Source organism: Trichoderma gamsii (genome assembly GCF_001481775.2).
Source record: "Trichoderma gamsii strain T6085 chromosome Unknown Scaffold_32.2, whole genome shotgun sequence".
Taxonomy (NCBI): Eukaryota; Fungi; Ascomycota; class Sordariomycetes; order Hypocreales; family Hypocreaceae; genus Trichoderma; species Trichoderma gamsii.
Window position 1 is genome coordinate 139552 of NW_020171369.1, and position 22282 is coordinate 161833.

Sequence of the window (22282 nt, forward strand, 5' to 3'; positions counted from 1 at the left end):
CTTATAGCTATGCTATCTGATTAAAATGAGGCGAGCTAATTGATACTAGAACCTAGTATCTACGCAACCTGTTTCTTCGTACCGTCATCACTCTCCTCCCAGATAGTCCCATCCTCAGACTGGTAGTAGACTTTGACAATCTGCCCATCGTGCCAGTTCACCGCAACCATGTGGGTACCAACTGGCACAGGGCTACTAAACTCCGTTTTCTCCCACGAGCCAGACCATTTGTAACCTCTCAATTGCCCATAGGTATCTTGCAAATAGATACGAAGCTGCACCTCAGAGCCATTCCACGCAGTGGCAGCTATGGCAGTGTTCTTCAATGCGACACCAGGATTAAAGCCGCCTAAGATGTCTTACTGTTAATATGCGACCATGAAATCGATGCAGTGCTTCAACTTACCCTTGCTCCAGCCATTGTCATAGCAATGCTCCTGAACGGAAAGATCTGTAGTTTGGTAGTAAACTCGTAGATGTGGTTTACCCTTCTGTGTCCACGACACAGCCGCAAGGTTGGATCCTACATCAGCGACTGGAAGAGTTGCACCCTTCTTCCAAGGATCTCCGACGCAGTATTCTTGGATAGTGTTGGAGGATTCTTTTGTTCCAATGTTAGAGAGGACTCTGCCTTTTACTTTGAGCAATCTGTTGTATTCTTACCTTGGCAGTACACACGAATATTCTGTCCATCCCAGTTGACAGCAGCGACAGACGAGTTTGGAGCCGTTTGAACCTTTAGCTTTGTAAGATAGCCTGGAACCCATTGCCCTCCACTACCGTTGCACCACTCTTCAAGCAACCCATTTTCAGAGATGCTGTAGATTCGAATCTGCATCCATTTGTCAACGGTTGAGATAGCGTAGGAGGGCAGAGTCTCATCTCACCTGGCTTCCCCCGTCCCAGCTAACAGCGGAAAGAGGACTGAGTCGCCTGGCATAAAAGATGGCCTTGCCAGAAACATTCCACTCTCCATCTTTGTAGACTCCTTCGCGGATGCCATTCTGCGTATCTTGGAAGTAAATGCGGAAAGATTTAGCAGATGCAGCTACAGCAGCAACGGCACTTCTAGCGTTGATGGTATATTCCGAAGCCATGGCTACTTGATGGAGTATAATCTTTTACAAGATGTATAATAAGATAGTTTTCGAGATTGGTGATTGTAAATGATTGCCTTGAGTGTTTTTTGAGCAAGAAAAAAAAAACCGATAAAAGGGCATTCCGTGCCCTTTTATATTCGCAGCATCGCGACATGTGATGAAGAAACACCGCCTCACGAGCTTCCGCGGCCAAAGTCACGCAAATCGTCATAACTTGGAAGTTTTCAAGGTTTTCTATTGTTCATTGGAGATTTGTGGAATAGCAAACGAAAACGAGTTGCGGGGTATGCGTCTGAAGTCTATACATGTACAACGGACGGGGTAGCACTTCGGGATGCCGCGGGTTTGTTCGGAAGAGCCTCGACATTTCATTGCCCAAATCGCTATTTCATTAGATAATTGAATTACCTGCGGCTCGATAAAGAAAACCCAACATATTGTAATACTATTTCTATATTAAAAGTCGGGGAAAATGTTCGCAATGCGTTGTCTCCGCTGCGGCTTGGCCGCTCTGGTTTCATCTCATTGGACGTCTCCATTGCTTTTTTTCATCAATTACATAAAACGTCCTTGATGATTGGTGTGAAGAACGGTTATCATGCTCAGAGCCAAAAGAAAAAAGGGAATACAGCATTGACGCTGCAATTCATATCGTAATAGATGCTTAATTAGTAGAATTATATGTCTCGTCTATCTTGTTGGCTTTAATCGTGTCTATAAGCCTTTCTTTAATTATATATATAGGTTCGTGATTAAAAACTCCTGTTTTGTCCATTCCAATTGCGTCATCTTGGCTATTCACTTCCTGATTACGCGTTCAACGTGAAGAGTAATTTCTGCACCCGATTAGAACACAGATATTTACTCTCCCGTCGTGTCGAGTTCATCTGAATGCTCTATGGCTTGTCAGCTCCTATGTGCGCCACTAATAAACAATCTCCAACCACCAAAAGTGATTTTTAGTCCCAAAAAAGGGAAAGGAAGCACGGCCTACCTTTTTTGATGTGAGATCCCCCTCTAGGCAACAGGCTCTCATCTTGCTCTTTTTCTGAAATCGCAAGTCTCGCTGCTTTCTTCTCTACCCTGAGATATTCGACCGGTGTCACTCCAAAACACTTTTTAAACTCGCGGTGAAAATGCCATTTTGATAGCCCAGCCTGCCGAGCCATCTGACTTAGACTCAGCATTGCGATTGTCCCATCCTTCTCCATCATCGCCGTAAGGGGTCGTGTCTTCATGAATGCACGTATCTTGGCCATCCCGATATCTTCCGGCATAGGAGCACTATTTTCAGGATGACAGCGCTTACACGGTCGGTATCCTGCACTTTGGGCTTCGATACTTGTTTTGAAGAAGGCGGTATTGAATCGATGGGCGAGGCGCGCTTTGCAGGTAGGGCGGGAATATACGCCAGTGCTTCGCACAGCGTAGACAAAGAGACCATCTGCCTTGACGTTGCGCGATTTCACAGCTTCCCAGCGACTGTCATCGTCGACAAACGCCGAAGATTGCTGAGGAGTATAATGTGTTGAAAATGTCTCGTTCATTATGTATTATAATTACATGTTTGAGTTTCGAACGGCAAGAGATCGAATGGCTGGCCATAGAGTGTGCCTTTATGTAAGTTGCGAGCATGGCCAAGCGAAATAGCGTTGCTTTTAATGTAGCCAATAACCCCATACGTCAAAATTGTATACATAGCAATATAGTACTTGACAAGGATGGTCAATCAGGGCGAAAGGATCTTTTCATCCTCGTACACAAACCCTGCACGGAAAGCACTGTTGTTCAGCCGACACTCCTAGAGATATAAAAAGCGCCAGTTGTAGAATAATAACTGAACGCCATTGTGAGATTTATGAGTTACTGACTCGTAGACTACTGTTCTATGTAGTAACCACGGTAAAATAACTGCCATGTCCCAGATAACCTGGCTGTATCCCCGGGCCTGGCAGCTCGCATTTACATACATGTAGGCACATGCCTACGCCATGCATTCCGAACTATGGCTTATATGTGCGCCTGAAAAGCAGAATGAACTTTCCATTTGAGGTAACAATGATCGAATAGCTTCTCATTAGTCCAAATCCCAGGCCGCATTGGCAATATTTGCTAGTCTTTATTGGCTATATCGAAAGCAACAAGGGCTAAGTGCGGGCAGCAGTGGAGATTTGCCGATACAATCCAATGACTTTAGGCATGCGAACATACCTATGTACTATATATAGATTTATCCCGTTCTCAATTGCTGCCATCGTTACGAGCTCTAGAGCCCTCAAGTTGGAATTAGCTTCATTGCTACGTTTGGAACTAAAAGAATTGTATGGCGACGTGGAACTTGTTATTCAAAAAGCCACTGAATGATAATGAAATGACTCTTGGCAATCGAATGAAAGTTCATTTCAGCATAGATTGATCTGATTAAACCCATCTCTTACATATAAATACGCTATACTCTATCATGATCAATTCTTCTTATATATGGAAAATTATATGAGACAACCTTCATTATTCCAATCCAAACCCATTCATTTACCCGCCGTTCTCATGATATCCAGGGTAGAAGCCATCAACTCTGTACATCAGTGGCCGCCCTCCCTAGAATTCAGCTCCCACCCACTAAACCCACTAAACGTACCGCTAATGCCGGCAGCCCGCAAGGCACGGGCCAGCTCAACCTCCAAAAGCTCCACGTGTGATATTTAGTATCAGTCTCGATCTCAGCATCAGCATCGCTTTCAAGTTCACATCACGCATCCATGAGCTCATGATGGCGCCTCCAAAGGACGAGGGTGCTCAACCCCCCATAGACAAGCCCAAAACCAAAAACAACACCGCCAACAGCCCTCCAGCTCAGCCTCAAACGTCTAGCCCGTCCGTCATCAAAGGCGCCTCCCTGCTCATCATCCTCCAAGTCGCATCGCGTCTCGTCACCTTCGTCGCCAACCAGCTGCTGCTTCGTTTCCTCACTGCTCCTCTTCTGGCCCTCTCTACACAGCTCGAAGTATTCTATCTCTCGGTTCTGTTTTTCGCCCGTGAGAGCTTGCGTGTAGCCATTCAGCGCCAGGGCATTGCTGGAGCAGCAAACGCCAAGGACGATGAGACTGAAGATGATGCTGCTGCAGCTGCACGGCAAGAGGGACAAGCAGTGGTGAACCTGGGGTATCTCGCCGTTGGGCTGGGCAGCATCGTCAGCGTCGCTTTAGGATGGATGTATCTCGCATCTGCCTCTGTCGACACGCTTCAGACACCCTGGCTAGTTGAGTCCCTCTGGCTCTACGGAATTGCTGCCATGGTTGAGCTCATGTCCGAGCCTTGTTTCGTCCTGATGCAGACGCGTCTTCAGTTTGGCACTCGTGCAACTGCAGAGTCTATCGCCACGTTCCTTCGCTGCGCTGTAGTCTTTGGATCCGCTGTCTGGGCGTCCCGAAGTGGTCGGGATATCGGCGTTCTTCCCTTTGCTCTTGGCCAGCTCTCATACGGTGTTTCCCTGCTTGTCGTATATTTTGTCTCAGGATACCGCCTTGCGGCCAAGACTGGATTCTCACTTCTGCCCAAGCAACTGGCTTCCAACCAGAATGTCGTTTTTCTGCTATCGTACTTCTACAAGCCGACAGTCAATCTCGCGGGAAGCATGATGGCCCAAAGTGTGGTGAAGCATCTTCTCACACAAGGCGACACCTTTCTCATTTCGCTCTTCTCTAACCCTGAAGCCCAAGGCGTGTATGCTTTGGCAAACAACTACGGTAGTCTTCTCGCCCGCCTTCTCTTCCAACCCGTCGAAGAGAGCAGCCGCAGCTACTTTTCTCGCCTTTTATCTTCACCCTCTGCTGGCAATGGCCAGTCTTCGTCGCAGCCCTCTTCGTCAGTCAAGGAGGCGAGACAGAACTTACACACAATCTTGCGTCTGTACATTCTTTTATCAGCCATCATTGTCAGCATTGGACCTTTTGCGGCTCCGGCGCTTCTATCCATCGTAGCAGGTAAACTCTGGACTGGATCAGGGGCTGGCCAAGTTCTTAGCACCTACTGTTTCTACATCCCCTTCATGGGACTCAATGGAATCACAGAGGCTTTTGTTGCCTCGGTCGCCTCCGAGGCCCAGGTGCACCGCCAATCATTCTGGATGGGCATCTTCTCAGCCGTCTTTGCCGCTTCAGCTTTCCTCTTTATGCGCGTCCTTTCGCTTGGTGCCATAGGCCTCGTCTACGCCAACAGCATCAACATGCTCTGTCGAATCATCTGGAGCGGCGCTTTCATCAACGAATTCTTTAAATCTCATGGTCTAGACTTTGCACCCTCGTCGCTATATCCCACAACTCCAATCGCCGTATCGCTGTCAACGCTGGTCCTCTTACGGCAGCTGAAATTTCACGAAGCTGGCCAAGAGCGGCCACTTGAGACCCTGATCAAGATTATTGGCTTTGCCATTCCATTACTGCTTTTAATGTATGTCAACACATCTCTACATGCTATGCCTCTATCTGCTTTTAATATACACAATCGTCTAACATTTTGGTGCTGTAGTGTATCTCTAGAGCGAAAGTTTCTCTTCGAATGCTTTCAGTCCATCCGAGGTCGCAGAGCAAGTAAGCGCGAGTAGTAACGAAATAAGACGAAAAAAAAAAACAGACGAGAGTAAAACAAAAAAGACCCATTTTCCCTTTACCGATATACCCATGCTATAATCTAATCAAAAGTAATTTTTGTCGACTTCTGGTTCGGATCCACGTCCTTGAAGAAGCCGCCGTACATGTCGTGAGTCTTCTTCTTGACGACAGTGCCAAACTTCATCAGCTCGTCGGGGACAGGCTGGTTGGCACCCTTGAGGATGTTGATGAGACTATTTCGGACTCATTAGCTTTTTCTGTTCTTAAAGTGCACCAGCGGTTGAATTGACTACTTACGATCCAGAGTGCGCCTTGTCTTGGATGGTGAACATGGTAATGGCCTCGCCTGTCTTGCCGGCTCGGCCAGTTCGCCCAATACGGTGGACGTAATCCTCGATAGTGAGAGGGAACTGTGGAGAGTGAGTTAGAGAAGAACATTATAGATCTTTGCATTAGACCCATAACTTACTGTAACATTGATGACAAGCTTGACCTCGGGAATATCCAATCCTCGAGCAGCCACATCTGTAGCAACCAGAACTGGTGTGTTGCCAGACTTGAAAGCCTCCAAGCTTCTGGTTCGCTGCTCCTGCTTCAAATCTCCGTGAATACCAGCCACGCGAACGCCCTTACGGCCAAGGAAGCCCTCGATACGAGTGGCCTCCTTCTTGTACAAGCAAAAGACCAGAATTCGGTCATCCTTTTGCTTGCCCTGGTGATGCTGCTTGATGATTTGCAAGAGTCTGAATTCCTTGTCTCTGGGGTCCACAACCTCGACCTTTTGTGTAATACGGGTGTTGGCCTGCAGCTCTACTGAGCCGTTCTCAGTCTCCTTGCCGCGAGATCCAATGGTGATCTTGACTGGGTTAACCATGAAACTGGATGCCAGGCTCTGGACGGAGAACGGCCAGGTAGCAGTGAACATGAGCGTTTGGCGCTCCTCTCGGGGAGGGCAGGAGCCAAGAATCAGCTTGATGTCCTCTTCGAAACCCTTGTCCAGCATACGATCGGCCTCGTCCAAGACGGCGAATTTGCAGCCGCTCAAATCGACAGTTCCGTCAGACATGAAGTCCTTCAATCGACCGGGAGTGGCCACGATGATGTCGGCGCCCCTCTGGAGAAGCGCTCGCTGGTCGTCTTTTGAAGCACCACCATAGAGACAGACGCACTTGAGTCTCAGCAGAGCAGCAACTCCACTCATCTGCTCATATGTCTGCATGGCCAACTCGCGGGTAGGTGACACAACAACCGCCTTGATGCCCTTCTTTCCAATGGTGGAAATGGCCTCTACACAGGGAAGAGTGAAAGCCATGGTCTTGCCGGAGCCTGTCTCGGCCACACCAACCACATCACGGCCAGAAAGAGTAGATGGCCATGAGGCAGCCTGAATGGGAGTGGGAGCTTTGTAGTTGGCAAAGGGAGAAGGCTTCTTCTCGAGGAGGTTGGTTGAGGGGAGGTGGTGGAATTCGGTGATGGGTCGGAGCTTGTCGGTGACGTTGTTGGGGTCTGTAATGACAATCTCGTTCTTGGACAGGTACTCGTCGATTTCGGATTGGGCGACGTTGGAGAGGCTCATGGTCTGGACGTAACTGCTGCCGTTGGAGGCTTCCTCGGAGGCATTGCCGTTGGTCTCCTTCTTGGATTTGCGATCCTTCTTGGATTGTTTCTTGTCTTCGACGGGCTTCTCGTCAACGTCCATGCTTTCGGGCTGTTCTTCAGTTGCGTCCTCATCTTGAGACTTCTTGGCCTTTTTCTCTTTCTTGTCCTTTTTCGACTTCTTCTTCTCTACAGGCTCCTCGGTATTTTCTTCTTCTTCTGACTTCTTCTTCTTCTCCTTCTTGTCTTTCTTCTCCTTCTTCTTGTCCTTCTTCTCCTTCTTCAAGCGGGCCTTCTCAGCATCGTCGCTGGAGTCGACCTTGGACTTCTTGATCGGGCGGTTCTCGGCAACGCTGTCGTCGCCCTCAGCGAGGAGATGCTTTGTCGCGGCCATTGTGTGTAATTGAGTCAGTCTTATAGCAATTGGCAGCTTAGGATCAATCGTGCGTCTTGGTTGTTGCGACGAGAAAGACTGATCGACTCTGCGCAAATGGAAAATGGTGGGTCTCGGGTCGCAATGAAAAACGAGAAGAGGCGAGATGCCAGGAAAAAAATCTTTATCGATAGCAATATCGCGCCCCACCAATGAACTCCAGGCTGTGGCGGCCCCGCTGAGAAATCTTAGCGTCGATTTGTCACCTTGGGCTTCGTCCCAAACAGGCAGAGCAGTCGGTCTGTAAGATTGAAGAGATGTTAATTGCGATGCTTGCACAGAGCGAACACCACGGTAACAAGAAGAGTGGTGCTTTGCTAACGGCTGTGATGTGAGAAAACACAGGTTGGCGCCCGTCATAAGGCAAGGTATTTGAAGAGGGAAAAAAAGCCCTTACGCATATATCTGGCTCGAATCATGACGATGACTCCAGGTAACAAAAGTTCAATTTTCTCTATCACTTTATAACGAAGCATCATCAACTACAAGATACCCAACTATAGCATATATTAGATAAAATAATAACACTGGGCTTATATGTATATCGTTCGCTACACCTTATCACACCCAAAGTGGTTACAGAACTCTCTCGATTGGTGTAAGCGGGGTCACCGCTTCGACTGAGTCTTGGGATCTCGCGACAGATTATATGATGCGTCATATCCAACGCCTGTCCGTAGATGTAGCCAATAGAGAGCTAAGAAATGCAGTTGCACAAGCAATCTATACCGAACACATGAAAAACGAACAAGCTAATCTTCGCCAGGGCGCAGAGAGCCGGTGGGGTTAAGTAAAGGCCGCGAACTTTTGTCGGTGAGTTATGACTCACTTATAAACCTCTACAAGCCCGGCAACTCAGTTCCGAACAAATATTTAAGAAGAAGCGAATTGTGTCAAACAAAAGGTCTCATAAACCATTACGCGTTATAATGAGTGCTGAAAGCATCATCTTGATCGGCCCAGAGGGGTCCGGCAAGTCTACAATCGGCAAAATCATCGCCACGACTCTCGCAAAGGAGCTGTATAGCATTGATCGCCACCGCGATGAGCTCTACCCACCATTTGGCTACGATAAAGCCTTTGCAGAAAAGATATACAAAGAACAGGGCTTGTGGCCATTTTACCAACATTGGAAAATCTTCGAATTCCAGGCCGTTTCACACATCTTGCAAACCGCTAACAAGGAGGGCGACGAGTTTTACGGCAAGGTAATTGATTTCGGAGCCGGACATTCGGTATATGAGAATCCAGAAGAGTTGGAAAAGATTGAGGCTTTGATGAAACCCTATCCGAACGTTATCTTGTTGATGCCGTGTGAGGATGTGGAGGAAGCCTTGAAGATTACGGAGGCTCGGAGAAATCACAAACTGGATCTCAACAAACACTTTCTGGAGCATCCAAGCAACAAGCGACTCGCAAAGTACACCATCTATACCAAAGACAGGACGGCAGAGGAATGTGCTGAGAGTGTGTTGCAAATCATTAGAGAGAATATTCAGCAGGCGTCAAGGTCGAATTAGAAGATACCGCAACTCATACATGGGAAGCGACAGTAGGAAGACAGCGACACAAAAAGAAAAACAAATCTTGTTAAAAGAAAAATATCTCCACTGAAGTGAAGAAGTTGCTGCTCTCGGCAGGGCTTGAACCTGCGGCCTCCGCATTACCAAGATTTCGGCCGAAGCTGAATTATTAGTACGAAGCTCTAACCAACTGAGCTACGAGAGCAATCCAGATCCACTCCGAAATCGGTATGGAACAGGTGATGGTGCTTCTGGCAACAGATCTCAATTAAGAATGCATATTGTGTATCACAAAACTACCCGATGCCATCGGATTTACATGGTAGAAATTGCCAATGTCAAAATGGGCAGATGCCTATTGTAGTGTTAACTTGCTACTTTGCCGTACTTTTATTTCCGTCCTGTTTTTTTTTTAAAGAAACAAGAGGTAATACGACTCGATATATCTGCATAAGACTCTTGCTCCATCTATTCTGATTCGGCAAGTGGGCGCATTAGATTCAATGTCTACATAGAAGAGGAGAGCTCGTTCACCTAATTAGACGCAGCATGATGATATAAAGTGTGGTGACGAGAGCCATGGCCTGTCCTGCGACATATGTTTAATCAGCATATTCTTGACTCTGTTCGTAGGAGCATTGAAAGTGACGTGGAGATGATTTATGGCACAGAAACGTTGGCACTCCAGGACAAAAGCTTTACAATTGACAAGGTAGCCTTCATGGCAGACACCAAGGCCATTAACTGGTTTCACAACACATTTAGTGATAATCAACCTGATGGGGAAAGATTGAACCTCAACATATCGAAATGTTATAAGAACAGGCACTCTGATACTAACGATAAAACTGTTAAAGCCAAGGACAAAGGTTATAAACGGAATCGCGAATAGAACGACCATCGAACAGCCCTCGATAGCTTGGGAGAGGAAGTTCATCGGACTGTGCCCTATTTGTTCGCAACGAAGTGTCCGGTATAAGCAAGTATCTGCTGGACTGTCTTCTGTAATACGCAGCATTTCCCCTGATCATTGGGTTAAAGACTTTGGTGCAAATGTTGGCCACGCCTAGCCCAGATATACTCGAGCTCGACATAGCGACGGACTAGAGACGGGAAGTAGTCCATGAAGCCATCTATTTTTGTGGCATCCGGGTCAACCAGAACCAGGAGAAGGATGCAGACCGCATATACCCACGATCCCTCGTATGGCGCTTTTGCGATTCGCAGGCTAGAATTCTGACGCGGTTGCCGGATTTGGCGATTCTGTTCCTGGGAATAAACAAAACAGCCGCCAGATCGTGTACTTGATCCACTGTTGTCTGCTCGTTGCACCCCGCGCTCAGTGTAATCTTTGCCGGCTATCAATCCAGTCATACCATATATGGCAGCAGGAGGTACATTCAATGCATTGATCAATTCTCCATGTAACCTTGCGGTTCAGTTTATAATACGTTACCAATCCCACAATTGCGCAACTTGCCTTGCATGTCCTCACATCAAGGTGAGCATGGCGAAAAGTAGCGAATGCTTATCAGTATGCCTATTCTCCAACTTTAAACAAACAGCGGCCGGCTTGATTCATGGCCGACTGACTATTCCTATAGTGGAACTTTACATATTCTACCCCTGTCTATTTATACATATACTTACCACCTTCTATATTCGACTTTCAAAAGATCGGACTAGTGCCTCCGTAGCGACCTTTTGATGCCGGATACTTGGAAGCTGTCCCATCAAACTGCGCCGATCGGACTGATCCCTCAAGGCACTTTTGATAGATGAGCTGATTCTATCCAGGCAAATGCCTTATCGAGCTTGCCCGATATTAGTGAACATTGACATGACTTGCCTGTGTGAGCAGCAGCGCCGGCTTTTCAATGTTGTATAAAGCCAGGCCGTGTACCCGGGCCGCTCGCCCATTCTGCGTGAAAGCAGATCCGAGCTTTTGCTTTGTTAAATTGGAATAACTGCATTGAAGATGCGGTCTTTCTTAGCTTTAGGGGCTAATGTGGCCGTGGTGCTAGCAGCTTCAACTCCAACTACCAAAGAGGCCTCAAAAAGTGACACTGTCGAGCCATGCGCCCAAGTCAGCAGCTTATGGGCCGCTCAGATTGGAGCCACTGGTGAGTCTTCGGAGCACATTAGATGAAGATACCAAGCTCCACTAACACCATCCAGCCACACCAACTGTGGCCGCCTCTCTCGCTCATGCGTGCCTGAACACGATTCCCCTCCACAAAGAACCGGGCATCGAGTTGATTGACGCTTTGGAGCCGTATCTGAAGTGGCAGTCGGACTCGGCATACCTGGCAGACCCGCCCGCCGATTACTTCTACCCGCCTCACGACATCTTCAAGGCATTGGCCGGCGTCAGGGCCGATCTCGTGGCGGACAAGTATACCAACGAATACGAGTTTCAGGAGGATCTCTATGCTCGGGTCTGGGGGCCGGCGCATGATGGGCACTTTGTGTTTTATCCGGATGCGTTGACCATCGCATTTGAGTGGACACGCCCGAAGCCCATTGTATCAATCAGCGAGAATGGAAAGGATTTGCCCGTGATTAAGCTCTATGGTGAGTGCCATGTCGTTAACAAGTCTGCCCTATACAAACTCATCGGCAGTGGCTGATTCGACCAAAAGAGGATGTCATTAGGGACCCAAAGACAGCGCCCGTAATCACAAAGATCAACGGGGTCGAGGCCTCCAAGTTCGTCCTTGACACCGTCACAACGGCCTCTTTCAATCAGGATGCAGATGCTGCCTACAACTCCATGTTTTACTCGAAAGGATTCACAGCGGCTTCTGGAGGCAGTAAAGGCTACTTTTCGAGCGGTGGCCGCGTCCGATACATCTACCAGGGCCCAAACACGACATTTACCTTCAACAACGGAACCAGCGCAACCTTTGAGAACACCGCGTCGGTCAAGGCGAATTTCACGGGCATCGTGGACGGCCCGTCCTATTTCAGTAACCTTTGCGTTCTCACTATTGATGGCGAGCCCAGAGAGGAACCTCTTGCTGCTATCAGCGCGGGAGCCCAGTCGGGCCAGGTCCCGGGATACCCAGCGCCGGTTCTGGCGACTGACGACGGTACTGTGTCTGGCTACTTTCTCGAAGGCGAGGGCTTTGACGATGTCGCCGTCCTCTCTCTCCTCTCTTTTGAACCCAGCTCCGCGATCCAATTTCAGGCCGTTATCCAAAACTTCTTTGCAGAAGCAGTAACCGCCGGGAAGACGAAGCTCGTTATCGATTTCCAGGGCAACGGTGGAGGTCTCATAGGACTGGGCTACGACCTTTACGGCCAACTCTTCCCTCACATCCGAGCGGATGGCTTCTCGCGATGGAAGCTCAGCCCGGAGTTTGAGACCATGGCCCATGTCTACAGCAACGCCTCCAAGCACGTGAATCCCTACACCGATAACCGTTTCCTGGAGATTGAGGCATATCTGACGGAACTGAATTGGCGCTTTGACTTGAACGAGAAAGAGAAGCCCTTTACCAGTTTTGCAGACAAGTTTGCGCCAAGAGTGTTCAAGGATACACCCTACACGGCTCTCACGCGGTGGAACTGGAGCGATCCTCTCATCTCGACAAACACCACATTCGGCTTTGGCCTTGAGATTTCAGGATACGGAACCCGCGCAAATCTCTCTCAGCCATTCCTGCCGGAAAACATTGTCCTGCTCTACGACGGTGCCTGCGCCTCGACTTGCACCATTGCATCCGAATCCCTCCGACTCAACGGAGGCGTCAAGTCTGTTGCTTTCGGTGGCCGGCCAAAAAAGGGCCCGATCCAGGGCGTCGGCGGAGTCAAGGGCTCGCAGATCTATCAGCTCACCGACGTCTTCGTGCTCGCCGAAGATGGAACATTCCTTGGCACCAACGCAGCGAACGAGGCGGTGCTGCAAAACGTTTCGAGCCTGCCGATTGCGCGGAGCACGGCGGGATCGATGAATGTGCGAGACCAGATAATCCGAACGAACCTGGAGGATGGTCTTCCGGCGCAATTTGTTGTTGAACATGCTGATTGTCGGCTTTATTGGACAGCGCCCATGGTTACGGATATCACTGAGGTCTGGAAGGCTGCTGCCGGCGCGGCCTTTAACAACGCCAAGTGTGCAAACGGTGGCATCAAGTATAAAGCTCCGAAGGCTCATGTGCGGCCTGCTGCCAACCCGAAGCTGCCCATGGTTAATGAAAGCCCCAAGACTGGGGATTCACAACGCTCGGGGCTGTGGAATGCAAGGTATCGTCTCCGTACGACAGCCTAATAGTTGTGTTTCCGAGGGATCCAGATTTTACATTGACTCACATATGCGTTTGCGACGGGAGAAAGTCATTAAACTGAAATGTTAAGAATCAAGATACAATAAATATAATGAACTATAAAGAACTACTAGAGATTTATGAGCCTTCTTGTGTGCAATGATATGCTTATGGATGCGCCACAGTGATTCTTGTATTCGGGACATGTTTTCTTCTCACAATCTACCAACGTGGCTTATGTTTAAATCGGCATTGGATCCCCTCAAGTCACCCTCTTTGTCTTCTTAATGTTGTTCAATTGATATTCAATCCTGATAATGTATACCTGGCACCAGGAATGATGCCTAGCTAGTCAATCAATATTTCCATATCATGACCGCGTACTTCAATCTGGGCAGATCACGAGCCACTACCAATTAGACCCTTCGCAAAGCAGTCAAGCCGTTTGCAAGAATGAGCGACACGCTGACTACTGCATAGTGGGAACATGAATTTGACTCGCTTGTTTCACTTGGGAGCTAAAAAAGGGGAGACGTTATCCAGCACCCTAATTCTATTATCTAACCCTCCAGCTTAGGCGTAGGCTGCTGCCAGTATTATTGCTACTGCTGCTACTGCTGCTACTGCTGCTACTACTGCTACTGCTGCTACTACTGCTACTACTGCTACTACTGCTACTACTGCTACTACTACTACTCCTGCTACTACTACTACTACTGCTACTACTACTACTACTGCTACTACTACTACTACTGCTACTACTGCTACTACTACTACTGCTACTACTATTACTACTACTACTGCTATTTTAAAATATATAATATTTACTAGTTATATATATATATATTAATATACAGAATAGCTGCCTTATTATATTATAGCTAGGGTGTTAGATAATGAGATTAGGGTGTTAAATAATGTCTCCTTAAAAAAGAGTATACTTATACAGAGAGATTCAATATAGCTTGCATCAGCCGGCACATCATTTACTCTTCAATTCGACCCGTCACTGGGAGTTTAACGTTGGAAGTATTCCTCTCCTCGCCATATTCAGCAAATCGAATCACCGACCGTCCAGATTCATTATGCACAGGCTCGACATCCCACAGGCCGATGCCTTGCAGAACGTCTTTACTTGCGCCAACTTCATTGGCCAGATATGCGGCCGTGTCTTTCCAACGCTCAACGTCTTCCTCATTATGAAATTCACGTATATCGGGATGCCTGCTCTGGCGAAGGACATGGATAGCCTTGTCCGCCCCAACACGGTCAATCATGGCCTTGAGCAAGTCTTTCCATCCAAAGAATGCCGCAGCGGCCATTGCGCTTCCATGCTCGCCTCGATCAAACACGGCTGTGGGATCCGCTCCAGCTTCAAGCAACATACACTGTAATTTTCTGCGGCTTTCTACTTCTCTAGTGCCCATGCCCCAGGGAACACGAACCACTGCCTCAAGCGCGCTGCCATATACGCCACCTCTCAAAGGCAGGTTTGGATCAGCGCCGCTGTCGAGGAGCAGATTTGCAATTTCCACGTGGCGTTCAGAATCACATTCCGCTGCCACTGCGACAAGGGCACTCCCGTACTTGCCATTTCGCACAGCGGCATTGACATTTGCTCCGGCCCCGACAAGAATTCGGACTGACTCAGTGTTTCCATAACCTGCAGCTGCGATTAAAACGTTGCCAGCCCAATAGCCGCTCTCATTCTCTTTCTCTAGGTTAACGAGTTTATGATCTAACATCCATTGCAGCATCTCGGGGCGAAATATTGCAGCATACTGTGCAGCAGTCGATTCTTGACCATCTGCAAAATTGACATCTGCATTCCCTTCCATCACAAGTAACTTTAGGATGTCGTAATTCCTGCTGGAAACTGCTGAGATCAGCGCCACGGCGTGTCTCCCTGCATCGGGGTGCATCGCATCAATCAAGCCCATCAAGTGCCTGCAGATTGGCACGCAACCGCTCTCAGCCGCGAACACAAGTGGGTTTTCGCCCCACCCATTTGTTTGGAGGGCCATCTCCTGAGTGATTTTGCCCTCCAGCCACCAGTCGCGCAACGTGTGGTAAAATCCGAATCTGCACATCGCAAATAAAGCCATGTTGGAAGGTTGTATGCGATAATCATACTCGTGACTTTGGGCCCATTTCCGATAGCTGTCGCTGCTCTCGTTTGGCGATCCAAGAAAGCGCTTCAAAGCCGTTGCAACACTTGGATCCGCTTTTTCTTCCTTCAATTCTAGCCATTTGTCGTATCGCGTTACGTGCTTGTGCCAGTTGTCTTTGACGTAATATGCAAAGGTACCGTAAGACAGCTCATTCGGTTGGAATTCGTCGAGAAATCCGAGGCAAAACTTCGCAGCAAGCGCATCGCACTTCCAACCAGTCCAGCCCCTTGACTCAAAATACTCCGCCACCGAGGCATGCGGCAGCATCCATACACCTCGTTTTTCATCAATCGTCAAGAAATCCTGGCAAAGTGACAAGATTTCTTGCCGCGGCTGTTTCCCTTTCTTCACCACCGTAGATCCTTCGATTGTATATTGGATGGCTTCCAAGAGCTGCTCTGATATGAGCGGCTCAGTAGAACACAGCACCCATTTAATAGCACGCTCAGCTAAAGCGACATCAGATTCGTCACGCTCTTCAATGACGTCCCATAGTTGATTATACGCTTCTGTCAAGTCGCGTGGCAGTTTTCGAGTCCAGTTATGCACTGCATCATCCGTAGTACACTTTTCAAGGCTTTTGACTTGTAAATAAACCCACCGAAACCTTGTCCGGCATCTCTCATGTTAGTCTTCAACATCAATGGAATTGAAGTATGCACGTAGGTAACCACTTACATCCCGCTCCCTTTAGTTTCGAAGATACCCCTGATCTCATCTCGTATCTCCTTTTCTCGCCCTTGAAACCTCTTAGTTGAGTATAGCTTGTCTTCCAGATATTTCTGAATGTCATCGTGTTGATTGCTGGCGTCCACTGTGATTAGAAACTTGTCCTTGATTACTTCTTCTAAATATTCTCGATCTGGTCGGCTCGATATAAACACTTTTACCGGCTTTTTGGACTTTTCTGTCATTTGAATAAGAGCTTTTGCTAAGTTGTACGTCCCAATATCAGACTCATCCAAAGCATCAAGAATGATTGTCGTTTTTGAATAGACGTCAAAGGATTTCAAGATGAGCTCTTCGCAGTCCTCATAACTCAATTCTCTCCCGTTTTTTTTAGCCTCTGCGCATTTTTCAACGAGACTGCTTTGAATTTCATCAGAATCGTCAAAAGCTTTACCAGATAGCTGACGAACAAAGCTTCTTAGAACGACGATGGGTTGCTGCATCGAAGATCCGGATCGATTACAATAGAAAAATGCAAACCCTTCGTCATGTGGCGATTTCTTCAAGTTACTTTTCACATGATCAATCACTCTGGAAGTGAGATATGTTTTGCCAGTACCGCCTGATAATGTTAGCCAAGTATTATCCGCCACGTTAGGAGTTTGAACTTTTAGACAGACGTACCAGCACCCTTGAGTAGGAAAACAGCCGAAGAAGAGGGTATATCTTGCCAAGCGCGGAAATCTTGGTTTGCCAGCAGCCAATTTCCAGTGTTTTCCACTCTTGAATGTGTAACATTATCGTGACTTTTCCCAAACATCTCTGAGCTGATAAATTCCATCAGCTTCTCTAGCTCTTCCGCCTTGACCTTTTGGAAGATACTTGACACAGTATCATCTATCCGAAGTAGTGGTGAAGACAGCTGAGCCAACTCGTTCTCCAAATTGTCTATTTGAGTCCTCATCTCCTTAGATGATATAGCAGAGCGCGATGCTTCACAACTTCGGGCTTCCCTGTCAAGGTTTTCTTCCTTCTTGTTTACATTGGCGACAAGATCTGTAGCGTATTTGGGACTAAAGACGGCTGTCAAAAGCTCTTTGAAAGCGCCACCTTTAGCCATGGTATCAAATTTTGCAAACAACTCAGTAGCAGCGGTATATAGCTCGACAAGGGCATTGTGCAAGTTCGATAAAACTCCCTCATCTGTCGTCTCCGCCGTGTATAGTGATTCGTAGATTTGGCCTCTGCGTGTAATGCGTATAAACCACTCGATTGTGCCGACAAGAGCAGCTTTCTGCTCAATACTATTGACTGGGATCTAGTATTGAGCAGTTAGCTAACCGGTTAATGATCTAGGCCAAGTAGATAGACTGGGTCCAGATAGCTGGACTAGACATGGATTAATAAAATACTGAGGCGAGATGAATAAGCTGTATCTCAATAGATGGCATGACGCGGCTAGATGAGCCTGGCCAATATGGTCATCCGATCCCAGCAGAGCATCTTTGAGGAGCAAGAAAATTGACATACTTTCATGACGGCTTTTGCAATAGCCCACGGCGCACTCGCTTGAGGTGGAGCGAAAGCAATAGCTGCGTCGCCGACCATAGTAACAAAGCCAATAGCATCCGCGAGGTATTCGCGAACGATAATTTTGCGATTTGCGATTGTGATTGTCCGCGGTTTGCTGACATCTTCTGAAATCTCTTTGCTTTTCATGAGGCTCATCACTTCTTTGATTTGAGCTTGGACTTGCGTTCCGTCTGAAGACTGGAGGTCCAATCCTTGTTCTTTGAGCCATTTCTTGGTTGTGTCATCTGCATTGCGAAACGCTCGACTCCAGAGATTTGACGGTTGAGACGGAGGCGATTTAGGTGCATCGGGCACTGTTGGTGGCTCAGTTGTAATTGTGGGATTCAGCGAGAGTTGGGAGTTAATAGATGGCGATAAGGATGGAGATAGAGATGAGCGAGGGCGTGTAGAAGGCCTCGACAGGACCTCAAGGCGTGAAGCGTTGCTTGTTTGCGAAGTCGTAGAGGGATCTTCTCTTGCTACTGAAGATGATGACAGAGATCGCTTCACCATACTCCAAGAGTTTCGTAGATAATCTCTTTTTCTACCTCTATCTCCCGAAGCCATGATATTCGCCAACGTTTTTTGTTATGAACATCGAGAGGAGCAAGCGTTACCATTACGAGACGAAATTATGATGCGCAGAATTCAGCACGGCAGTATCGATATTGGCGACGTTGCATCCGCGAAAGCTATTGGACGCACGTACCTAGGTACTGCGGCTGCATGTAAGATACATTTTGAGGTATCTGGATTGTAGCATTTATTAGAAGAGCTACCAGCTTGCCTAAGAAGGAAAGAGGGGTAAGTACGAATTACAGCCTGCTCACTCTCAAGGACAGATTACTGGTAACAGTAGAATGGGGGAAATCTGAAGGCACGAAGAGATGCGAAAAGGAATTTTCATATGATTATAACTTATATGTACCTATAATACTTATATGGCGTTTTATATTCCTTCTACCATTGAGAGCTGACGCGGAATGTTGAAATCTTTGTACTATAAGCAGCAGTGGCCGCAAATCCTTTTCCATACAAGGATTTTGTAGAAAGCCACGTTAATAGTAGTGATGTATGTAGCGATATCGTTGTGCTGGCTGTTACAAGACTTACCATTACGTTACTTGCTATTCAATGAGCTAGTGCTTCATTCGTTTGTATATAGAAGAAGATAGATTTAAAGAAGCGAGGAAAAACCGTGTTTCCAGCCTCAAGCCGTCGTAGGAATAATAAGATGTCTCCAGCCAATGAAAAAGCTATTACTGAGCCATCACTCCTATAGAGTGCTCGTCCCAAGGGTACCACTCGAGCACAATAACTGTTTTACAAATAGATCTTCCTTTTGGCTGCTCTAGGCAATCCTTCCATTGCTCATTCAATACAAAGAGCGTAGACAGCCCCAAAATGTTCATTCGTCAACCTTTTCCCTACTTCGTGTCGTGCCATACTTTTTCGTTTCTGTCAGTCTTCGTTTCTACTTCTCTTTCTCTCTCTTCTTTCTCTCTCTCATTCTCTCACACACGCAAACAATTACCGGAATGTTCAGCAGTGTAATCATAATATACAATATCTACTCTTATCTATAATCACAATAATACCTTCCCTCTTTGGAACCAGCAGCTGCATTGCACCATACCGAACGAATTTCTTATTGGTCTCGCGCAAGGCTGCGGCTGAATATGCCCACTTTTTGTTGCAAACAAAATCAAGATTGTGAAAAATCCATCTCAAAGAGGAGCCGAGGATTTTAAGACCTATATTGTGTTACTTGATTCAGACGCTCAGAACTCGGTTGCCACACTTTTGTCAACCTGATTGCCAAATCGCGATGGTTGTGTAACGCTTATAAATGGTTGCCTCTAGACACGTTACATTCATGCCGAAAACTGATAATGGCTTAAGGGCAAATTTTCACGAAAAGGCTATGGTTCGAAGTATAAATATGAGTAGCTAAAATGTAATAATGGATCAATCGATTCATTTTTAGGCAGAGAACTAGAAGCCAAGATTCATATCGAGTTGATACTTCTTTTTTGATCTTTCGCTGTTACCACCTTGAACCTTTTCGATTCGTCTTATACTCAACATTTCACTAAAGACATCTCTATCTACAAACAAAATGCATGACAAATATTCATGGTCTTTGAACCATCTATTGTTTTCATCATCTTTGCTTTTCCAGCGAGAATTCGACATCACTGTCCGACTAATACGCTCCAATTTCATTGGCTTCGCGTTCATCTTTATCGGCGCCCTTCTCCTCAGGGTTATCCGCTCACCCATATTGCTGGCGGAGTCTGTGGTGCCCACTGTTGATGTCGTGATCAACGGCCTTCTCTGCAACTATATTTTCGATATTGCAAACCAGACCTCTTCACCTGAAGAAGACTACTTGAACAAACCAAATCGCCCAATTCCCGCTGGCCTGATCAGCATTGATCAGGCCAAAACTCGGTGGAAGCTGGCATGGACTCTCGGACCAATATATGTTTACTCTTATTTTGGTATCTGGGCCACTTTACATCTTTTACATTTTCAAGCGCTCATATTTGTATGCTATGTGTGGCCGCGGTGGTATCCCTGGTTCATGCGCAACTTTTTTCTTTCTTTCAGTTGTCTCATCCTAACGCGACTCTTCAATCGAGTGCTTGAAAGGCATGGGCTCGATTGGACTATCGGTATCTCCATTGACCTCATTATTACTATCTGGTTCCTTGGATCAATTCAGATACAAGACTTCCATGACATTGAGGGCGATCGAAAAAGCAACAGGACGACTCTTCCAATGCTGCTCTCTGGTCGTGGCCTAAAGATGTTGCGAGCCGGCACGTCAACGTTCATATTTGCATTCAGTTTAGCATTGAGCCTTGTTCCTTTTTACACAAAGGCGTACAGTACGCCTATCTTGTTGCTATGCGCTTTGAAGCAAATACTGTCTTGTGTTCTTGCATATAGAATACTGGTGTCTAATTCGGTCCGCATGGATAAAGCTACTTATCATGTATACTATTATCCAACTGCTCTGTCAATTTTGTTATTCTTAGGTCAAACTATTTAGTTGTAGCTGACAATAAGTACCTGATTGCTTGAGGATTTTAAACCCGGATTACATGAGTCTACCAGTGCACTTTTGCCCTTCCTATGCTTGACTTCTATCGTACTACTAATCGTAAGATCATATTCGTTTGCCAAAAGAATTAACACATAAGCCTTTTTAGCCGTGTTACAATTGCATTGGTTACGGTATGTTAATCGATGGCCTTGATGCCAGATATGGATGAGTGGAAGTCAAATTATTGTTCCTATTTGGGAAAAATGAAAGTATTGAAACTAATACGCCATTAACAGGATCCGCTCTTCTGCAGGACGCGATGATTCCCGAGGCGGCTTTCGTTATGGAATGGAATCTGCATAGCGTTGATGGACAAAATTAGTACACGAGAAAGATAAGTATAATTAGTTTAGCTTCAAGACAGTTTATCTCCACGGCCGTCATCTGAAAATTCATGACGGGGCCACCTAGGACTTGTACTACTACGTCTTGTCAAATGAGCCAGTATCTTCTCGATCCAACTTTTATTGATCAAGACGGTATTAATTCAGCGCTTAAACGATTTTATATTCTCTTTCCATTTACACCAAAATAATCCTCGGACATGTACAAAATGACATCTGCAACATTTGAACTCTTATCGCCTATAAATTTCCCTGATTAAAGCAATACAGAGCACCATTTGCATTGCCAATAACATTATCTTTGCAAAAATGTCAATAAATGCATTAGTACGCTATGCTGGGATCAACCTACTTGTATCTATCGATGTATTGACACTGGCGCCTCCTTGGTTGCGACAACTGGCGCTGAGAACCGTGCCTGTGAGTATCACATTCGTACATGACGATGCAAAAGCGCCACTATACACATGCACGTGAGCGATTGTTTCAAAGCGATCGACGATGCCAAGGTATTTCTTACTTCAGCTGAGCAACAAGGGCTCCGTTTGAGTTGCTGAAACACGAGTTGATGTTGATCTTGGTATTCAGGTTAGTCTGCCCCGCGTTGTTCTTGCAGTCCGCGGCAATCTTCCAGTAGTTGGTATTGCCGTCGGGAGGATAGATCTGTATATTTGTGCAGCTCCCTGCGTAACCAGAGTTGGCAGATACTCCTACTATGAACTGGCCCAGGGCAACAAGTGCCAGTGCAGCGAGATTCTTTGTCTGCATGATGTGCGACTACAAAAGGCGTTTCACAGTTGCAACGTACTAAAAAGGCGTAGAGATCGTGGGCATGGCTTTTTCTTTAATATGCCGGAGCACTGCCAGATCAGGAAGCCAACAGG

The 22282-nt window shown here is 46.9% G+C and overlaps 7 protein-coding genes across 7 annotated transcripts; 3 read left to right on the top strand and 4 right to left on the bottom strand.

Annotated features, from left to right (window-relative positions):
- Positions 1 to 59: 59 nt before the first annotated feature.
- Positions 60 to 1097, bottom strand: TGAM01_v208053 (hypothetical protein; the record flags this gene model as incomplete). The annotated part of the gene is made up of 4 exons (XM_018809226.1): positions 60 to 349; positions 407 to 601; positions 664 to 832; positions 888 to 1097. The coding sequence occupies 4 exons, from the start codon at positions 1095 to 1097 to the stop codon at positions 60 to 62; spliced, it is 864 nt and encodes a 287-aa protein (XP_018657600.1).
- Positions 1098 to 3870: 2773 nt separating this feature from the next.
- TGAM01_v208054 (oligosaccharidyl-lipid flippase family protein) lies at positions 3871 to 5703 on the top strand (the record flags this gene model as incomplete). Its single annotated transcript, XM_018809228.1, has 1 exon — positions 3871 to 5703. The coding sequence occupies one exon, from the start codon at positions 3871 to 3873 to the stop codon at positions 5701 to 5703; it is 1833 nt and encodes a 610-aa protein (XP_018657602.1).
- An 86-nt stretch (positions 5704 to 5789) lies between these two features.
- Positions 5790 to 7700, bottom strand: TGAM01_v208055 (ATP-dependent RNA helicase DBP3; the record flags this gene model as incomplete). The annotated part of the gene is made up of 3 exons (XM_018809229.1): positions 5790 to 5943; positions 6008 to 6120; positions 6180 to 7700. The coding sequence occupies 3 exons, from the start codon at positions 7698 to 7700 to the stop codon at positions 5790 to 5792; spliced, it is 1788 nt and encodes a 595-aa protein (XP_018657603.1).
- Positions 7701 to 8668: 968 nt separating this feature from the next.
- On the top strand, positions 8669 to 9259 carry TGAM01_v208056 (shikimate kinase; the record flags this gene model as incomplete). Its single annotated transcript, XM_018809230.1, has 1 exon — positions 8669 to 9259. One exon carries the CDS (start codon positions 8669 to 8671, stop codon positions 9257 to 9259), a length of 591 nt encoding a protein of 196 aa, XP_018657604.1.
- A 1981-nt stretch (positions 9260 to 11240) lies between these two features.
- Positions 11241 to 13535, top strand: TGAM01_v208057 (hypothetical protein; the record flags this gene model as incomplete). The annotated part of the gene is made up of 3 exons (XM_018809231.1): positions 11241 to 11385; positions 11441 to 11836; positions 11905 to 13535. 3 exons carry the CDS (start codon positions 11241 to 11243, stop codon positions 13533 to 13535), a joined length of 2172 nt encoding a protein of 723 aa, XP_018657605.1.
- Positions 13536 to 14516: 981 nt separating this feature from the next.
- On the bottom strand, positions 14517 to 18509 carry TGAM01_v208058 (hypothetical protein; the record flags this gene model as incomplete). Its single annotated transcript, XM_024550238.1, has 4 exons — positions 14517 to 16278; positions 16380 to 16992; positions 17055 to 17688; positions 17901 to 18509. 4 exons carry the CDS (start codon positions 18507 to 18509, stop codon positions 14517 to 14519), a joined length of 3618 nt encoding a protein of 1205 aa, XP_024405008.1.
- Positions 18510 to 21638: 3129 nt separating this feature from the next.
- TGAM01_v208059 (hypothetical protein) lies at positions 21639 to 22166 on the bottom strand (the record flags this gene model as incomplete). The annotated part of the gene is made up of 3 exons (XM_018809233.1): positions 21639 to 21697; positions 21751 to 21857; positions 21919 to 22166. The coding sequence occupies 3 exons, from the start codon at positions 22164 to 22166 to the stop codon at positions 21639 to 21641; spliced, it is 414 nt and encodes a 137-aa protein (XP_018657607.1).
- Positions 22167 to 22282: the final 116 nt, after the last annotated feature.